Source organism: Rattus norvegicus, chromosome 1 (assembly GCF_036323735.1).
Source record: "Rattus norvegicus strain BN/NHsdMcwi chromosome 1, GRCr8, whole genome shotgun sequence".
NCBI lineage: Eukaryota > Metazoa > Chordata > Mammalia > Rodentia > Muridae > Rattus > Rattus norvegicus.
Genome location: NC_086019.1, coordinates 49745582 through 49760943, shown reverse-complemented (window position 1 = coordinate 49760943; position 15362 = coordinate 49745582). Strand labels below are relative to the sequence as shown.

General features: G+C 45.8%; 1 protein-coding gene across 6 annotated transcripts in view; it reads right to left on the bottom strand.

Annotated features, from left to right (window-relative positions):
* Positions 1–15362, bottom strand: part of Fndc1 (fibronectin type III domain containing 1) — an 82408-nt gene that overhangs the window by 8320 nt on the left and 58726 nt on the right. For all 6 annotated transcript variants that reach the window (NM_001412560.1, XM_063288408.1, XM_063288404.1 and 3 more), the window contains 4 exons: positions 10759–10827; positions 8655–8798; positions 5532–5762; positions 3313–3421 (listed from right to left, as the gene is read on the bottom strand). In NM_001412560.1, the coding sequence (NP_001399489.1) occupies positions 3313–3421; positions 5532–5762; positions 8655–8798; positions 10759–10827 (553 nt within the window). The remainder of the gene's footprint in view (positions 1–3312; positions 3422–5531; positions 5763–8654; positions 8799–10758; positions 10828–15362) is intronic.

Here is a 15362-nt window from a genome sequence, read left to right as displayed (position 1 = left end):
AGTGGGGGGTGGGGGAACCTGAGGACAGAGGTTTTGCCGCAGGGCCATATTTGTCAAGGAACAGAGAATGATCTGGAAAGCACGATGTTTCAGGCAGCTCATTCATTGAGAAAAGAATGCGGTCTCCAAGTATATTTTTACTTTGCCAACACTGATGCTCAAAGAACTAGGGAACAGAACATCAGTTGACTCCACTGCTGTTAACCCTTGTGACCTCCTCATCCCGAGATTCTTCTAGGACCCATGAATGGCAGCTCTTTGAACCTTAGAAGTCGTGTTTGCCTCTAGCTTTTGGCCAGAAGAAATGTCTCACTTAACCATTTCAAAATCCTTTATCTGGCTAAGGTACAGGTGCAAGTGCTGACTAAAAATCACTGAGAAGTTTTAAGGAAGGACTGTTTACATTTGGAGGGTGGCCACAAACCACAGTTAATGACATCATCACCTCTGGCCTCACAGAACACAGATATTCTCCTGTGCTTTCACTAACTGTTAAGGGGAAAGCCACTTGGTAAAATCTTAAATCATCAACATATTATGACTATTGATTTTTTTATTTCAATTCTCTTTAAAAGAAGAAAAGCTATGTACAATTAAGAATGTCTTTCCAGACCTCAGTTGACCCAGAAGTGCATGTTTCCTGATTATTCACACTCTCAGTGGCTGTGGAGTGATTTATGGCAAAACCTCAAGGCAGTTCCAATGGGGGTTGGGGGCCAGCACACATCAACAATTCTAATTGAATTTTGCAAACACATTTTTTTCTTTAAAGAGAAGCCATCCAAAAATTAGGAGTGATATCTATGTCCAGAAGCCACATGGGACTCCCATGCTGCACAGGTCCTCACACCCCTGATGGAGTGTGATCCATCCAAGACTCTGATCCCAGCTCTTTACTGTAAAATTGAATTTTAAAGCACACAGACCCTAAGGAGTGATGGTGGAGCCCTTGGTTAGTGACTAAGGTAGAATATACTTGTTTTAGAAAAACAAAAACAGGGGTTGGGGATTTAGCTCAGTGGTAGAGTGCTTGCCTAGCAAGCGCAAGGCCCTGGGTTTGGTCCCCAGCTCTGAAAAAAAAGAAAAGAAAAGAAAAGAAAAGAAAAGAAAAACAAAAACAAACAAACAGGATCCTACATAAACCACCAAGTTTTAGATTCTGGCCCCTCCTTTGAGTGGACTGCTTTCTTGTCTCTCCTGAAAGACAGCCTGCTCCCCTCTTCTGCAAAGAAGCTGACTCAGCAGGATGAGTGCCTGAGCTTTGATAGCACAACTCCCACCCAGAAGCCAAGTGTGGGAAAAAGGAGGGTGTCCTGTTCATTGTGTCCACTCTGTTCTGGCTATGTTGTAGCTGATGTTCACATGGGTCCTGAGGAAATTTGAGCAGAGAGGCCCCATACTACATTGTACCTGCATACTCTACCCCAGGAGCCAAAATCCTGTCAAGGTATGGGAGCCTGGGTGCAGGGGGGCACACAGAGCCTCGTACTGTCTATCATCCTCGTTCCCATTCTCTTTTGAGACCATCTATTTCCCTAGAACATCTCAGGGCTTGGGGCTTCCTCTTCCTGGAGCAATTTTGCATTACCTCACCTTGACTACCTGTTCTCTGGCTTACGGGCGCCATAAACCTTCAGCCTAACTTTCTCCTAATCTTGCCTGACTAGCCTCAGGCTCAGAAGAACAAGATTTCCCCCATTGTGTACTCTCCCCAAACTCCCTCATACACTGGCTATGGAAGTCTATATCTGTGTTTCCTTTTTAACATCTGTCTCACACCACACAACAAGCCACATGAGGACAGCACTGTACACTTCAAGAGGGCCGCATCTAGCTTACCTCCTAAGCCCTGGCCCAAAATAAACAGGAAGAACTGCTTGGATATAGTTTGGATCCAGAGCCATGGTTAGAACAAGTACAACTCCACCTTACACCACCATTACCTGACGGTCAAAATGGCAGAAATCCAAGATGGCAGCAAAAGCTGTGGAAAGAACACTGTGGGAAGAGGTCAGGAAACTAAAGATTCACCTCGGTAGTTGTTATGTGGTGAATCCACTGGAAGGCATCTTCCAGCTTTTCGATATGGTGGCTGTGCTAAAGAATAAATTATTATATGGGGTGAAAGAGAATACTGGCCCTGTTCCACCTGATTCTGTTGCTTTTATTTCCTCTGGTCAACTTCCATTGCTTTTAGAAAGGAATGAAGCACTTTCCCTATTCCATGACTTATTGCTTCCTTTCACCTGCCAAACCCTGAAATTCATAACAGTTTACAGAAGCTTGTTTCCACTGAACCTAAATGGCACATTAAAATGTCACAGGGAGTGCTCCCAGCTTTGGGGACGTCTCCTGTTGTGTTGGTTCTAGCCAGATTCTGTCATCTCTAGCACATGACTGTTTACTGAGTCATTTGTTCCAGACTTTTCTGTACTCCTCTGCCTGTGGAAGCTACTTTGAGCTCTTTACTGCAAACCCATTGGCTCTATACAACAGTATGCTACTATGACTGTCTGGACAACATGTCAGTCACCACCTATTCAGGATCTGTGAAGCAATGTAGAACGATGGGATCCTATGAGTCCACTGACATTGTGAAATCAGCTATAGTCAGAGTCCCTGAACCATGGGCATTGAAAATGCTATAAGCCAGGGGTTTCCCCACCCCATGCCCAGCTGCCCAGATGGTCACACCACTGCTTGGCTAAGGCATGCCCAGTGCCTCGGGCATGTCCACCAACCAGGTCACCTTCTGAGAGCCAAGCCTCCCCAAACAGGCAGCACAGTGGGAGAGAGTGAGACATTCTCCTGTGAACAAGTGTGGCCACTGTCTCCCTGAGTGCTTCCAGAACAGTGCTCTGCATGGTGAGGGCAGACTTGTAACCTTTGCTAATGCATGCAACACAGCTTTCCTGAAGGTTCTGAACATCTACATCACAGGGCTTCAGTGTCCATTACATGTTTGGCAAACACTGTCCCACTAATGTCACATAGCAAGGTTGTGCTACCTAAATGTCACATTAGTGACTGAAACTGAATCAATTCTCTTCCAACACAGAGAACAGCCTAGGAAAATGCCTAGGAAATGCCTAGGAAAACAAGGAAGGAGCATGGTTGCCAAGCAACAACCTACATACATGCAGCAACTTCTCTTAAGCAAGAGACATGGCGTGTGGTGAGCCTTTACTGGTATCCCATGAGCTAAACCAAGAATTCAATTATCAATTGATAATCCTTTGTTCCCAACCAACGGATACTACGGCCAAGCTCACAGGTCCAGCCTTTGGTTTGTAAGCAACCACCATGCCGTACCTTGTGTTTGGCTTCAGGTTCTCAATGGGCAAATGGGTCACTGACGAGGTCTGAGTTGACCATTTATTCCTGATGAAGTCCTCATAAGAGGCGCTGTAGACCAGGTATCCTGGAAACAGGAAGAGGGAGGAACCTGGTGAGTGCCAAGGAACCTGTTCTAGTTTGCTTTTTCTGTTGCTTCAACAAACATCAGGACCAAAAGCGATAGATAGATAGATAGATAGATAGATAGATAGATAGATAGATAGATAGATAGATAGAAAGAAGATAGATAGATGATGATGATGATAGATAGATAGATAGATAGATAGAAGATAGATAGATGATGATAGATAGATAGATAGATAGATAGATAGATAGATAGATAGATAGATAGATAGATAGATAGATAGACAGACCGACCATTTGGAAAGGGGAGATGAAATGAGAGAAAGGGGGAGGTGAAATTGGTCAAAGTACATGATACACTGGAGTGAAAATGTGACTCTGAAAACCATCGCTTTGTACAACGAATGCGTAAATAAGAATTTAGAAGACAGACAAAACCCACGTTTCTTGTAAGATAGGTACAGTTGTCCTTTATATGAGGTGAAGAAGATTGACAGTGACTGCCAGGCATATGGTGTGACTGAAAGACTCATTGTGACCCTATTTGTCTTTCAAGCTTGCCAATTATTGTGTGGGGTGATGGCTCAGCAGGTAAAGAGCCGAGTGTGGGCACATGCCTTCCTATAACCCCATTGCTGGGCAAGAAGATGGCTGGAATTTCTGGCCACCAACCTAGCTCCATGTCCAGTACCTGTCTCTGGGACTAAGGTGGAGGGTGGCAAAGCAGGACATTTGCTGTCCTCCTATGGCTTCCCTGCACCTACACACATGTACACAAACACCACAGAGTCGGGGGAGGACAGGGATGGGGGGAGATGAGGGGAGGGGAGGGGAGAGGAGGGGAGGGAAGGGGACAAGAGGAGAGGAGAGGAGAGGAGAGGAGAGGAGAGAAGAGAAGAGAAGAGAAGAGAAGAGAAGAGAAGAGAAGAGAAGAGAAGAGAAGAGAAGAGAAGAGAAGAGAAGAGAAGAGAAGCTAGGGAAGGCCATTTATAAAATCCCATTCAATCAAAAGGAAAGTTGTCAGTGGTTTGTTACAGGACTCCTTCCTCCACCAATCTCTGTGCTTTGTATTAGAAATGTGCTATGCTTTGCAGAGACAGGTCTCGCTCAGCACACACCATAAAGGAAGCAACCTTCAGTTACACTGAAGGCTCGGACCCACTCACCCACACTGGTCCCTTTAGCCACACCCGGCAGGAAGCATGCGGACTGTATTTCCTGGTTTCTTGCCCTGGCTCTGGAAACTATGCAAACTCCATCAGAGAAGCTGCCTCTGGAAAATTCCTGAACACGTCTTCCCTCCTTAAAAAACAATGTTGGAGTCCTACAGCAGAAGCACTAGAAGTTCAGAGTTACAGGAGTGACTCCTGCAGTGGGTAGCGTTGGTCTCTAACCTCTGATACTACCCGACCCTCCAGGAGCATATTCACAGCCAACGTGGGCACCTTCCCCTTACACAGCTCACAGGCCTGGCGGGAATCATGTACAGAGGAGACTGCTCTGGAAAGGACGTGCTGATTCTCTTTGTGTGAGAACACGTCTCCAAAGACTCACTCTCGGTTGTCATCTTGGTAGAGTAACAGAAACTCACAAGCATCTCATAGGCCAAAGGCCAGAGGGGGTGCTTCAGACCCTTAGGATCCCCCATCATATCCAGTGACCGACCATATAAAGAATTGGGAAGCACACAGGCTGCTATGGGGTTACTCAGAAGGCTTGGAAGGAGAGACACAGTAGCAATTCAGTAGAAGCCTTTTGACCATCTTCCCCTAGAGGATCTCTGACAAGTGTTTGCCCAGCTGTTTGTTTGCAGGGAGACAAGGCATTGAACACGGTACTTATTTTTTACATATGAGAAAACAAACCCCAGCAAGATGATGTATTATTAACTCAAGGTCCTACAAACCAACCTAAGACTGTAATTCAGGACTCTGGCTTTCATCCAGTGTTCTCTTAACTACCCACAATGCTCCTGCGGTTATTCACATTCCCCACGCCACTGAAAAAGATGTCTGCCTCCCCATCTTACCTGCCCATCTGGGCATCCACCCATCCATCTCTCCTCTCTCTTACAGACCAGTTGGAACCCTGAGCATCTGCCTAGGACACACCTGTTACCACATCTCCAGGGATGGCTTTGTTCCAGTCCACAATGACAAAGGAGTGGCAGCCTTCCATGGCGACCACAGTAATGTTCCGGGGAGCATGCTGAGGAGGGAGATCGTTCTTTGTCAAGTCATTTGGAATAAGTTCATCCAGGCTTTCCACTTGGAAGTGGTCCAGGGCATCAGTCAGTGAGCACGGGGCTGCTGGGTCTTTACTGAGGTAGGTCACGTAAGGAGCTGGGAAGAGCAGAGATGCTAAGTCAGACCCTTTTTTTCTTTTTTAGAAACAAAATCACAGCATGTGCTGCATAGAGTCAGAGCCGCAAATTAGGCTCATCCTGCCGAGACTCCAGAGACATCTGCTGCTAACTCAAGAGCTCATCCCTGGGGCTCAGGAGACGTCTCTGGGGATAAAGGACTTGCTACACCAGAATAAGGACGTAATTTCAATCCCTAGAACTCACGTGACAGTGTAGCAGGTGTGGAAGCTACCCATAATCCTAACATGTGAGAAGCTAAGGCAAGGGATCCCTGTGGTAAACTGGCTAGCTAGATTATAATAATTGGCAGGCTCTGGGTTAATAAAAGACACTATCTTTTAGCAAAAAAAGTGCAGAGTGAGCAAAAAAAGGACACCCAACACCAATGTCTGGCCTTATACACGCGTGTGCCCCAATACATGCAAGTATGAATACAGACATAGGCACACTACACACACATACATAAGCAATGTAATAAAACATATCCCTATCTCTCATTAACAGGTCCATGTACACATAGCTTAAAATGTGATGCTTTCAAAGATATATAATAACAAAAATAAATATAACGCTTTCAAAAGGTCTCTTTGCCCCATCAGTGTTGGTGGCTGTAACTTCAACGTGATTTAGAAATGTCCTCTGATTCCAATTTGGTGTAATATAAACCTCCAGCGTTCTTCCATGCCTACGCCCTCAGATTTGGAAAACCCCGAGTCCGTTAACTAGCATCTCTGTGTCAGGTTTCATCTCCTCGGCCATCTTGAGACCAGAGAAACAGATGGCAGCCTCAAGCTTTTTTCCTAGGTGGCCTGCTGGAGAGCTTTGCGAACCTCACGATCCTCTTGGAAGTGCGGACATGAAGCCAAGGCCCAAGAGGCCCTCTGCAACGTTGTTGGTCAGCTTCTTACATGAATGGCATGTTGAAGCCCTTCCTAACCACATGGTTTCAGTGGCTACAGGAGACCGGGGATCTGCAAGCCGTGGCCTGGTACTCGGTTACAGTGAGAATGGGCTCGTGAGCCACGGACAAACGGCTCTGCTGCAAACCCACAGACCCTTGATTATATTTCATTCTATAAAAACCTTTAGGAATGTCAAGGAATTGAAGTTAAGGCTTTCTACACTCCAGACCCTCAAGTCCTCTCCACTGAAATGGTTAGAAATCTCTAAAGACCTTTGGTCTTCAGGAGCAATCTGTGGAAGGGCTAATGGTAACACCGAATGGTATCATGGTATAAATGGTACTGGTACAGATACCACTAACGATACCACGCCTCTTTCCCTTTCTGTCATGGGACAGCAGGGAGGGAAGGGAGGGTTTGGTGGACTCCACCAGGCGGCTGAACACCACAGCAAACACTGGCTTCAGCCCCTGGAATGCTGCCTCAGGCTAATGGCCTTGCTCTCTAACTCATGGTGAGACGCCCAGTCACAGCGTCTTAGCTGGCAAGATATCTTCTCTGCTCATGGCAAGACATTTGCTTTGGAAACTGAAAAGTACGATGTTAATTTAAGCTGTTGCTTGTCTCCACTCAGTGACATATTAATCCAACTGTCTCATTAATGTGGTTCATCAAGGGCATGGGGAAAGGAATGGCTTGGAAAGGGAGTAGAACATAGTTCGGTTGCACAGATTTCTCTATGGAAATGGTTTTAGCCGCTGAGAAAGAAGAGGGGAGAAATGAATTTCCAGATCCCAATTCTTTGAGGCTAATGAAGTTAGAGAAGATTACTGTACAAAAAAGTGGTGTTGGTTCTGCGACATTGTCAAGACTAGTGGCAGCATTCACTAAGGTGCATGACTGTTCAGAATTTAGCAAGCCATGAGCAAGTGAAGGTCCAACCATCCAACTTGTCAAAAAAAAAAAACTGGCCTCAGGGCTGGGAAGATGGGTAGGTGCATAAGAACACTTTCTGTACAAGCAAGAGGGTCTGAGTTTGAATCCCCAGTGCCCACATAAAGAGTTGGGCATAGCTGGCCATGCCTGTAGCCCAGGTATTGGGGGCCTGAAGACAGACAGACCTTGCGATCTCCCTAGCCAGCCTTACTGACATAGTGAGTTTCTGGTGTTGTGAGAGATGCTGCTGCCTTCAAGGGAATAGGGTAGAGAGTGACAGAGGAAGACATTGGATGCCCTCTGGCCTCTATGTGCATGTGTGTGTGTGTGTGTGTGTGTGTGTGTGTGTGTGTGCACATGTGTGTGTATGTGTGTGTATGCATGTGTATATGTGTGTGTGCACATGTGTATGTGTGTGTGCACATGTGTGTGTGCGCATGTGTGTGTGCACGTGTGTGCATATGTGTATGTGTGTGCACATGTGTGTATGTGTGTGTGCACGTGTGTGTGCACGTGTGTGCGTGCACATGTGTGTATGTGTGTGTGCACATGTGTGTATGTGTATGTGTGCACGTGTGTGTGCATGTGTGTGCACGTGTGTGTATGTGTGTGCACGTGTGTGTGCACATGTGTATGTGTGTGTGCACATGTGTGCGTGCACATGTGTGTATGTGTGTGTGCACGTGTGTGTGCACGTGTGTGTGCACGTGTGTGTGCGCATGTGTGCACGTGTGTGTGCACGTGTGTGTGCACGTGTGTGTGTGCACGTGTGTGTGCGTGCGCACTGGCACCCTCATATGAACACCCTCTCTGAGATCCTCTGTTGAGCACTAACAGTTCTCTGGTCCTCCTCTTAAATGACTTCTGCAAACTGAGCCCCCATCTAAGTAAACCAGACTCACTAAATTACCCCTCAGGGAAAATTCACCCCAGGGAAGCATTTTCTCCAAGGGCCAGGCCAGGGCTTAGCTATGCTGTCTTCAAGGAGCAAAGCTAAAATCAGTTTCCCCAGTTAAGGAAGTGACATTCACCAACAAACCGCCTCTTTCCGGCAAGGTCAAATTCTTCCTCTGGGAAGGAGCTGACAGTGCCCTGCTCTGGGACGACCTTCGGTGTGGCAGCAGTGGTTGAGGGCATGGTGCTGGTCGGTGGCCTTGTGGTCTCAAGTCCATAATCTGAAAAGATATGAATTCTTTGTAATTGTGTAGTACCAGAAGAGGCACTGGATGTAATCGAAGGATACTTGTGATTTGACTGTAGGTACACACACACACACACACACACACACACACACACACACACACACTGGAACAACTGTTATATGCTGCTGCATATTTTAAAAGGGAAAGGAAGAGAAAGAACAAAGACACACATGTACCCACAAACGAAGTTTTAGGAACAGAAAAGGGGCTTTCCAGGCCATGGTCATGCCCTGAATTTCTTTTTCTTTTACTCTTTTTTAAGCTATAAAAGATCACACCAGGGATAGAGAGGCGGCTCAGTGGTTAAGAACAGAGGACCTAGATTCAGTTCCCAGCACCCATAGCAGGTGACTCACAACCTTTGGCACCTTTAGTTCCAGGGGTCCTGACACCCTCAGACCTCCACAGGGAGCATGCACAGGGTGCGTATGAGCTCACACAACACACATACACGTACAGATAAATAATACATTTTATATAAATAACTCTTTAAAAATTAATTAAATAAAACAACCTTGGGGCTGGAGAAACAGCTTAACAGTTAAGAGGACTCGGGTTAGGGTCCCAGCACCCACATTAGGTAGCTCACAACTGCCTGTAACTCCAGGTCCAGGGGATCTGACACCCTCTTTTGGTCACCAGCGGCACTGTGCTCATGTGTCGTACACACAGATACTCAGACATAACACATACACATAAATTTAAAAATGAATTCATCTTGGGAAAAAATCTAGGTACATACTTTTTCGGGGAGGAGACTGCTATTAATATTCTAAAAAGAACTAGCCTTTAACATTTAAAAAAGAAAATAAAACAGATCCCCCTTCACTGATCAAAGATAGAAAAAACAGGGTGGGTGTTTTCCAAGGTGCCGAGAAATCTTCCTGGATTTCCTAATGCCCGCTGTTCTTCGTTCAAATCAATTCTCAATTTGAAACCTGCAGTAAGTCTAATTTAGTTATGAATAAAAGAAAGCATCAAAGGCAACATTGTTCACAGGATTGTGGCTCAAGACACCAGAAGACAAGAGGAAGCAGACCCTGGACTTGGATGTGCGAGTCTCTAAGGTGAACATCTCACTTATAGAGGCAATTCCAGAAAAGATAAGACAACCTCAGGATCCTAAAGGTAACCAAAGAGCAGTTACCATTTCTTCAGAGACTGTCGGAGCTGGGACAGGGGCCATTTTGGAATTTTGAATGTGACTATTTGAAAAGATTCCATGATAAGAAACCAACCCGTCTGTAGTAGCATCTATATTATCTAACTAGAAAAGGAAAGAAATGAGAAAGGACGAAGTGTTGACTTACAGGCGATTCCATTGGACTCCTCCCAGGGACCTAGCGGCTGCTTACGTCACCATCTGCTGCTGCCAGGTACTAGCCGTGTGCGGCAGTGCATAAAAAAAAACTGCTTGCTACCCCCCCCACACACACACACACCTCTGGTCCCATGTTCCGGGCCAGCCTCTCTTTCCTTATTTCTGTCCTTCTCTGTCCCCACTTCCTCTGCCCTCATGGCTCTGCTTCTATCTGTCTGCTCCTACCCCCCCCCCTCCAGTTCCTCAGTCCCCTCACTTCCCCCAAATAAACCTTCCTTATACCAGGTCTATAGCATGGCGTGATTTCTCAGGGGAACACCTTGGCACGGGCCCGCCTATTACCCCCTGACTCCCAACTGCCACCGCATTATATTTCCTAACACAAAGCCCAAGTAGGAGGTTCCTCACTGATTTAAAACCACAAGACTCTGTCAGTAGAGATGCTGGTGAAAGGGAGGTCTGAGCCACGGCAGAACCAGCTTGGAAGAGAGGTTGGTTACCACCACTGTCCCAGTCTGAACCAGAGACAAATGCAATCAAGATCAAACACTTGTAATTAAAATAAGGTCTTGTGATCAGAAAGCAGTGTGTGCTTAGAGAGCGGCTCCATACCGTCATCGTACACAACATAATCCTCTTCCGTGGGTAGTGCTGTGTCTATCTCCAGGCCGGAGAAGTCATCTAGGGAGGAAGAGGGAAGAAGAGCGATCACCACGTGAGTCTTTCCAGCGCTCTTAGAATGCTGCTACCACACCCACATCGCAAGAATAGCGGCTCGCTCATCCTGCGCGGCTCCCAGAAACCGTCACGGATATCAGTGTCTCCTCACTTTTCCAGAAGAAAAACCATCCGAACCTTCAAACGCAAGCCAGGCCTCCTCTCTTTGAGATCCGAGAAAGGCAACCCAGTATTTTTTACTGAGGAGAACACACAGGTCTGAGTTCCTAGAGCCCCTGTCACCCTCCCAGTCACCTCCATACACCTGTCTGAATTGCTCTAGACCTGGAGGGAGGGCCTTCCATATCACTGTCACAAGCCTGGACACATTTGTTCAGAGATCAGCCAGAAGAGGGGCCCTGTATGATGACAAAAATCCCCTTCCCAGGTAGTTCATGTTATCATATATCACCTACTTCTATCTTGCCATTAGAATATTCTAATTCTATATTTCGTGCCTTTGCTTACTTTTGGCTTGGCAGACTGTACTACCTGAGTTTCCTGTGCTTCTCTGCGTCCGCCAGGACTGTGTCCTGATACAAAGTTCTTCCATTTTGGTTGAAATGCAACAATTCCTGCAACTACAGTGATTTGGTTAAGGTTCTTGCTTCTCTAGCCCTGCCCTCCTTGCCTTGGGAGACCCTAGTAATTGCCAGGAAAGGTATTTGTCAATCACCTGACATTGACTGATGTAGTGGTCACCCCTAGCAATGGGGGACTATGAGCCAAGAAGGGAAATTCTTCAGCCTCCTTCCCTGCCATCCCTCTGTGCCCTAAAACTGTCCCACTTGTAAGTAGATGGCAGGCTCAGAGTCTTACAGAGTCCTCCCTGCAGCCCTACCACCCAACTAAAGGACCTATTGTCTCAAGTCATTCTCTCCCATGTGTCTTTCCTCCCCAGTGACCTTTTACTACGGACTCAGGAAATCAGTACCCATTAGATTCCTTGACTTGCATATGAGCTTTGAAGCCAATGAAGTTTTTATCCAGCTCAGAGCAACTCCCCCTCCTCCTTATGACCTGAAGCCATAATCCAGAACTCTCTAGACACAATCTCTTCTTGAAAGGGGTTGAAGGGATAACATGAGGAAGGTGGCTACTGGATGCTGTCTGAACTCTGGGTGCTCTCAGTGAATGCTGTTCGAGTTAATCTTCACACACACCCTTGGGATAATAGTGTTTCTCACACCCACTTCTGGGCTCCACACTGAGGCTCTCTAGGATTCATAGTGGCCTGAAGCCACACAAGTGCAAAACACAGAACTGAAGCTTCAGGCTCCTTGACTCAGAGAACATCCAGCGGTTGCCTCTATTTTAAAGCTGACCTAACCAATCCAACTGTCTGAGAACCCTTGCAGTCTGACTCAACATTTCACAGGGAAACAAAGGGAAAACAGTATCTAAATTCTCATCTCTGGGAAACCACACGTATCAATTTGGCATTTTCTAAACTGTTAGAAGTCACTGATCTAATTTACCTAGCAATGTAGCAATCCTGCCAGTTCCATTGCAGCTCTTAGTTAGCATTACATAGTGAGCTTAATGGTGCTGAAGTGAGCTCCTGAGATAGAGGGCAGGCGTACTCAGCTGTCACCAGCCCATAGCAGCAGGACACCCACAGCCACTCTCAGCTTCCCAAGATGGGCTCCAACATCCCTGACCGTCATGCCTAGGGCGAGGATCTGTGCTTAGAGTGATTGCTAATAAGGCCAGTTCTAGATCATCCACCCTTCAGGGACAGAATGGTCATCTTTAAAAAAAAACGGTGGTTATTATTATAATATTATTATCCATCGGCCAGGGCAACATCAACAAGCCTGAATCCAAGATGGTGCTACTCCTGCACAAATTCAAGTCTGTTTTCAGGTTCATGGTGCCTGAAGTTTGGGTTTATCTTGCCACTTGTTCCTGACCTACCTTTTTTGTTTTCATCTGCAAGTTTAGCTTTTAGGAGCAGTGTGACTTTCTTGTTGACCATTTATATTCAATTTGCATTATGTCTCCAAGTTAAAAAAAAAAGGAACAAAAATGTGCATTTTAATATCCCAGGTCAAACAGGACAGGGAGAAGCAGGGTTTCCTTTGCAGATACCCATGTTCATTGCAAGTCCTTGAGATGCTGGGGTAGCTGGTACCTTGCGGAAGGTCATATATACATTTTACCTGTCAATTTAGATCATCTCTTGTGGTGACCAACACAAGGCCTCTGGCACAAGGGAACATCCCACCAAGTCATTTAATACATTTCTAAAACCAAATAAAATCACTTATTTGTTTTTTTTTCAGAGTTACCAGAGTCTTCTCTCCAAGTAAATGAATCATCTGCATGCAATGACCATACAGCCACATTCCATCAGGACAGACGGCTTCCTGACTCTGCTGGACAAGACCATCTGGAACTACATAAAACTGGACATCTTATAAGCTATCCTAGACCCTCTGTCAAAACTTTGACCTTCATATAAAAGTGGCTTCCAGTCATCTGCATGGGAGTGTAGCCAAGTCTTCCCAGCCATGGTCATGAAAAAAAAATGTTCTACGTCTCCACAGAATTAAGGCTCTGGCTCCAGAGACATTAAAATAGTTTTTTTAAGTTTGTTCTCCATAGAAGTTTAGAGGGAGGAAGCTGACTCCAGCCATGGGAAATTGAGTGCATCCCCATATGGTATGGGGCGTCCACTGCAAATACATCCCGATCATTATCTTTGTGTTTTCTGTCAGGATGGTGATCGTGGCAGACTGGAACTGTTTTCTCTAATGATGAGTGTGTGTCTCTCCAACATGTAACAGGGTCACGTTACAAATTCTTGGATGCTCAGTTGGCTCAAAGCACTTCTAGAGATGTTCAATCATCCAGTCTCCAGCCTGGAAAACAAAGATCGCTGGCTTTAACATCCCACTTCATCGACCCAGAATGCCTGTGTCTTAAGATATTTCAATGCCTGAAGAAGAGAACCTGGTATCCAGAGAAACTGGAGAGTCTGTTATCCTAGCTCCAGAGGTTATTTACTGAGAGGAGAAGCTGATTCTAGCTAAAACTAAAAACTAAAAAAAAAAAAAAAACAAAAAAAAAAACTATTGTCTGTGTCTCTGTGTGTGTGTGTGTGTGTGTGTGTGTGTGTACTTGTGTGTCCATGTGCTCATGTGTGCATGTAAAGAGAGTGGATAAATGCAATGATACACAGGAAACGAGCATGTAATGTGCATCCCGGCTGTGGGAAAGCACAGCATCCATAACGAATGAGGAAGTTTCCATAAATAACAGAGCTGCTGGCGTGACCGAGTGGCCCAAGGTTATTCCTAGAACATTTCTTGGAAGCAATTTTCAAAGAAAAGGAGGAGACCTGATTTAACCAAGGGAGCCAAGACTTGCATGTTTGAAAAGATGCTTTTAAAGCTGGAGCACTGGAACGAAACACTAGGACTTTACAAATGGACTGGAATGTCCAATGACCAGCTGAAGCGGGGTGAGGATAGAGGATTGGAAACTCCCCTCATTGATATTCTTCACTGCCGTCACACAGGTTCCAAGTCATAACTACGGCAGCAATGAACACTCCAGTTCCTAGACTGGTGGGTGCCACAGCCAGGACGCTGTCTGGGTAATTTTAGCTGCATACAGAGGGAGCCACAGTACAGGCACAGCGAGTGCATATTCATGACTGCACTCTCCTTAGCACAACAGAGGAGGTCGTGCTAAGGGAACAGAGAGGTGAGAGGCAAAGCTAGGGTATGGATGAGACCCAGGAGTTTCTGTGATTCTGTAAGGGAGACCAAGAGCAGGTCTTCCTCCCCTGATGCTGGGGCCTTTACTGGGACCATTTCTTCTCCAAATGCCATTACAATGTTAACAGAGCATTCTGCAACTGAGACCATGACAAGGTGCTTAGTGGACAAAGAACAATTGTGTTACACAGTTGTAGAGCAGGCTTTCCTAGAGCAATCTGACTCTATTTTCGAACTTCAAGCCATCTTTGCAACTAAGTTTCTACACAAGAGGCAGCCACTGTGGATAATATGTTAAACTGAAAATGAGTGGATAGAAAGTCATTGGAGCCTACTGTAAGAAACTCAGAAAGGAATAACGTATGGGTGTTAGCCAGTGGACCAGCCTAGAGACACAGGAAAAAAAAGCAACTCTGAGACATAAAGTGGGGGAGAAAATAAAAAGAATAAACACTGGCGGGAGGGAAGGCTCTGAGGGGTGATGTATATGTCTGTGGTTCTGATGATAGGATATGTTTATGTCTTCTCATCCCCAAAACTCCTTAGACTGTGTAGATTAAACACACAGCTCCCTATACGTCACTGAAAGGGTTTTAAATTAAAATATAAAATAATTACAATTGCAACAAAAGCAAGAAAGAAAACATTCAAGTTGTAGAAACAGCAGACAGAGAATGCAGAGCCCACTGAAGGATGTTAAGAATAACACATCGTCCACTGAACATGGCAGGGAGATGGGCCGTTCTCGCCAAATTTAATTGTTAGCCAGACTCT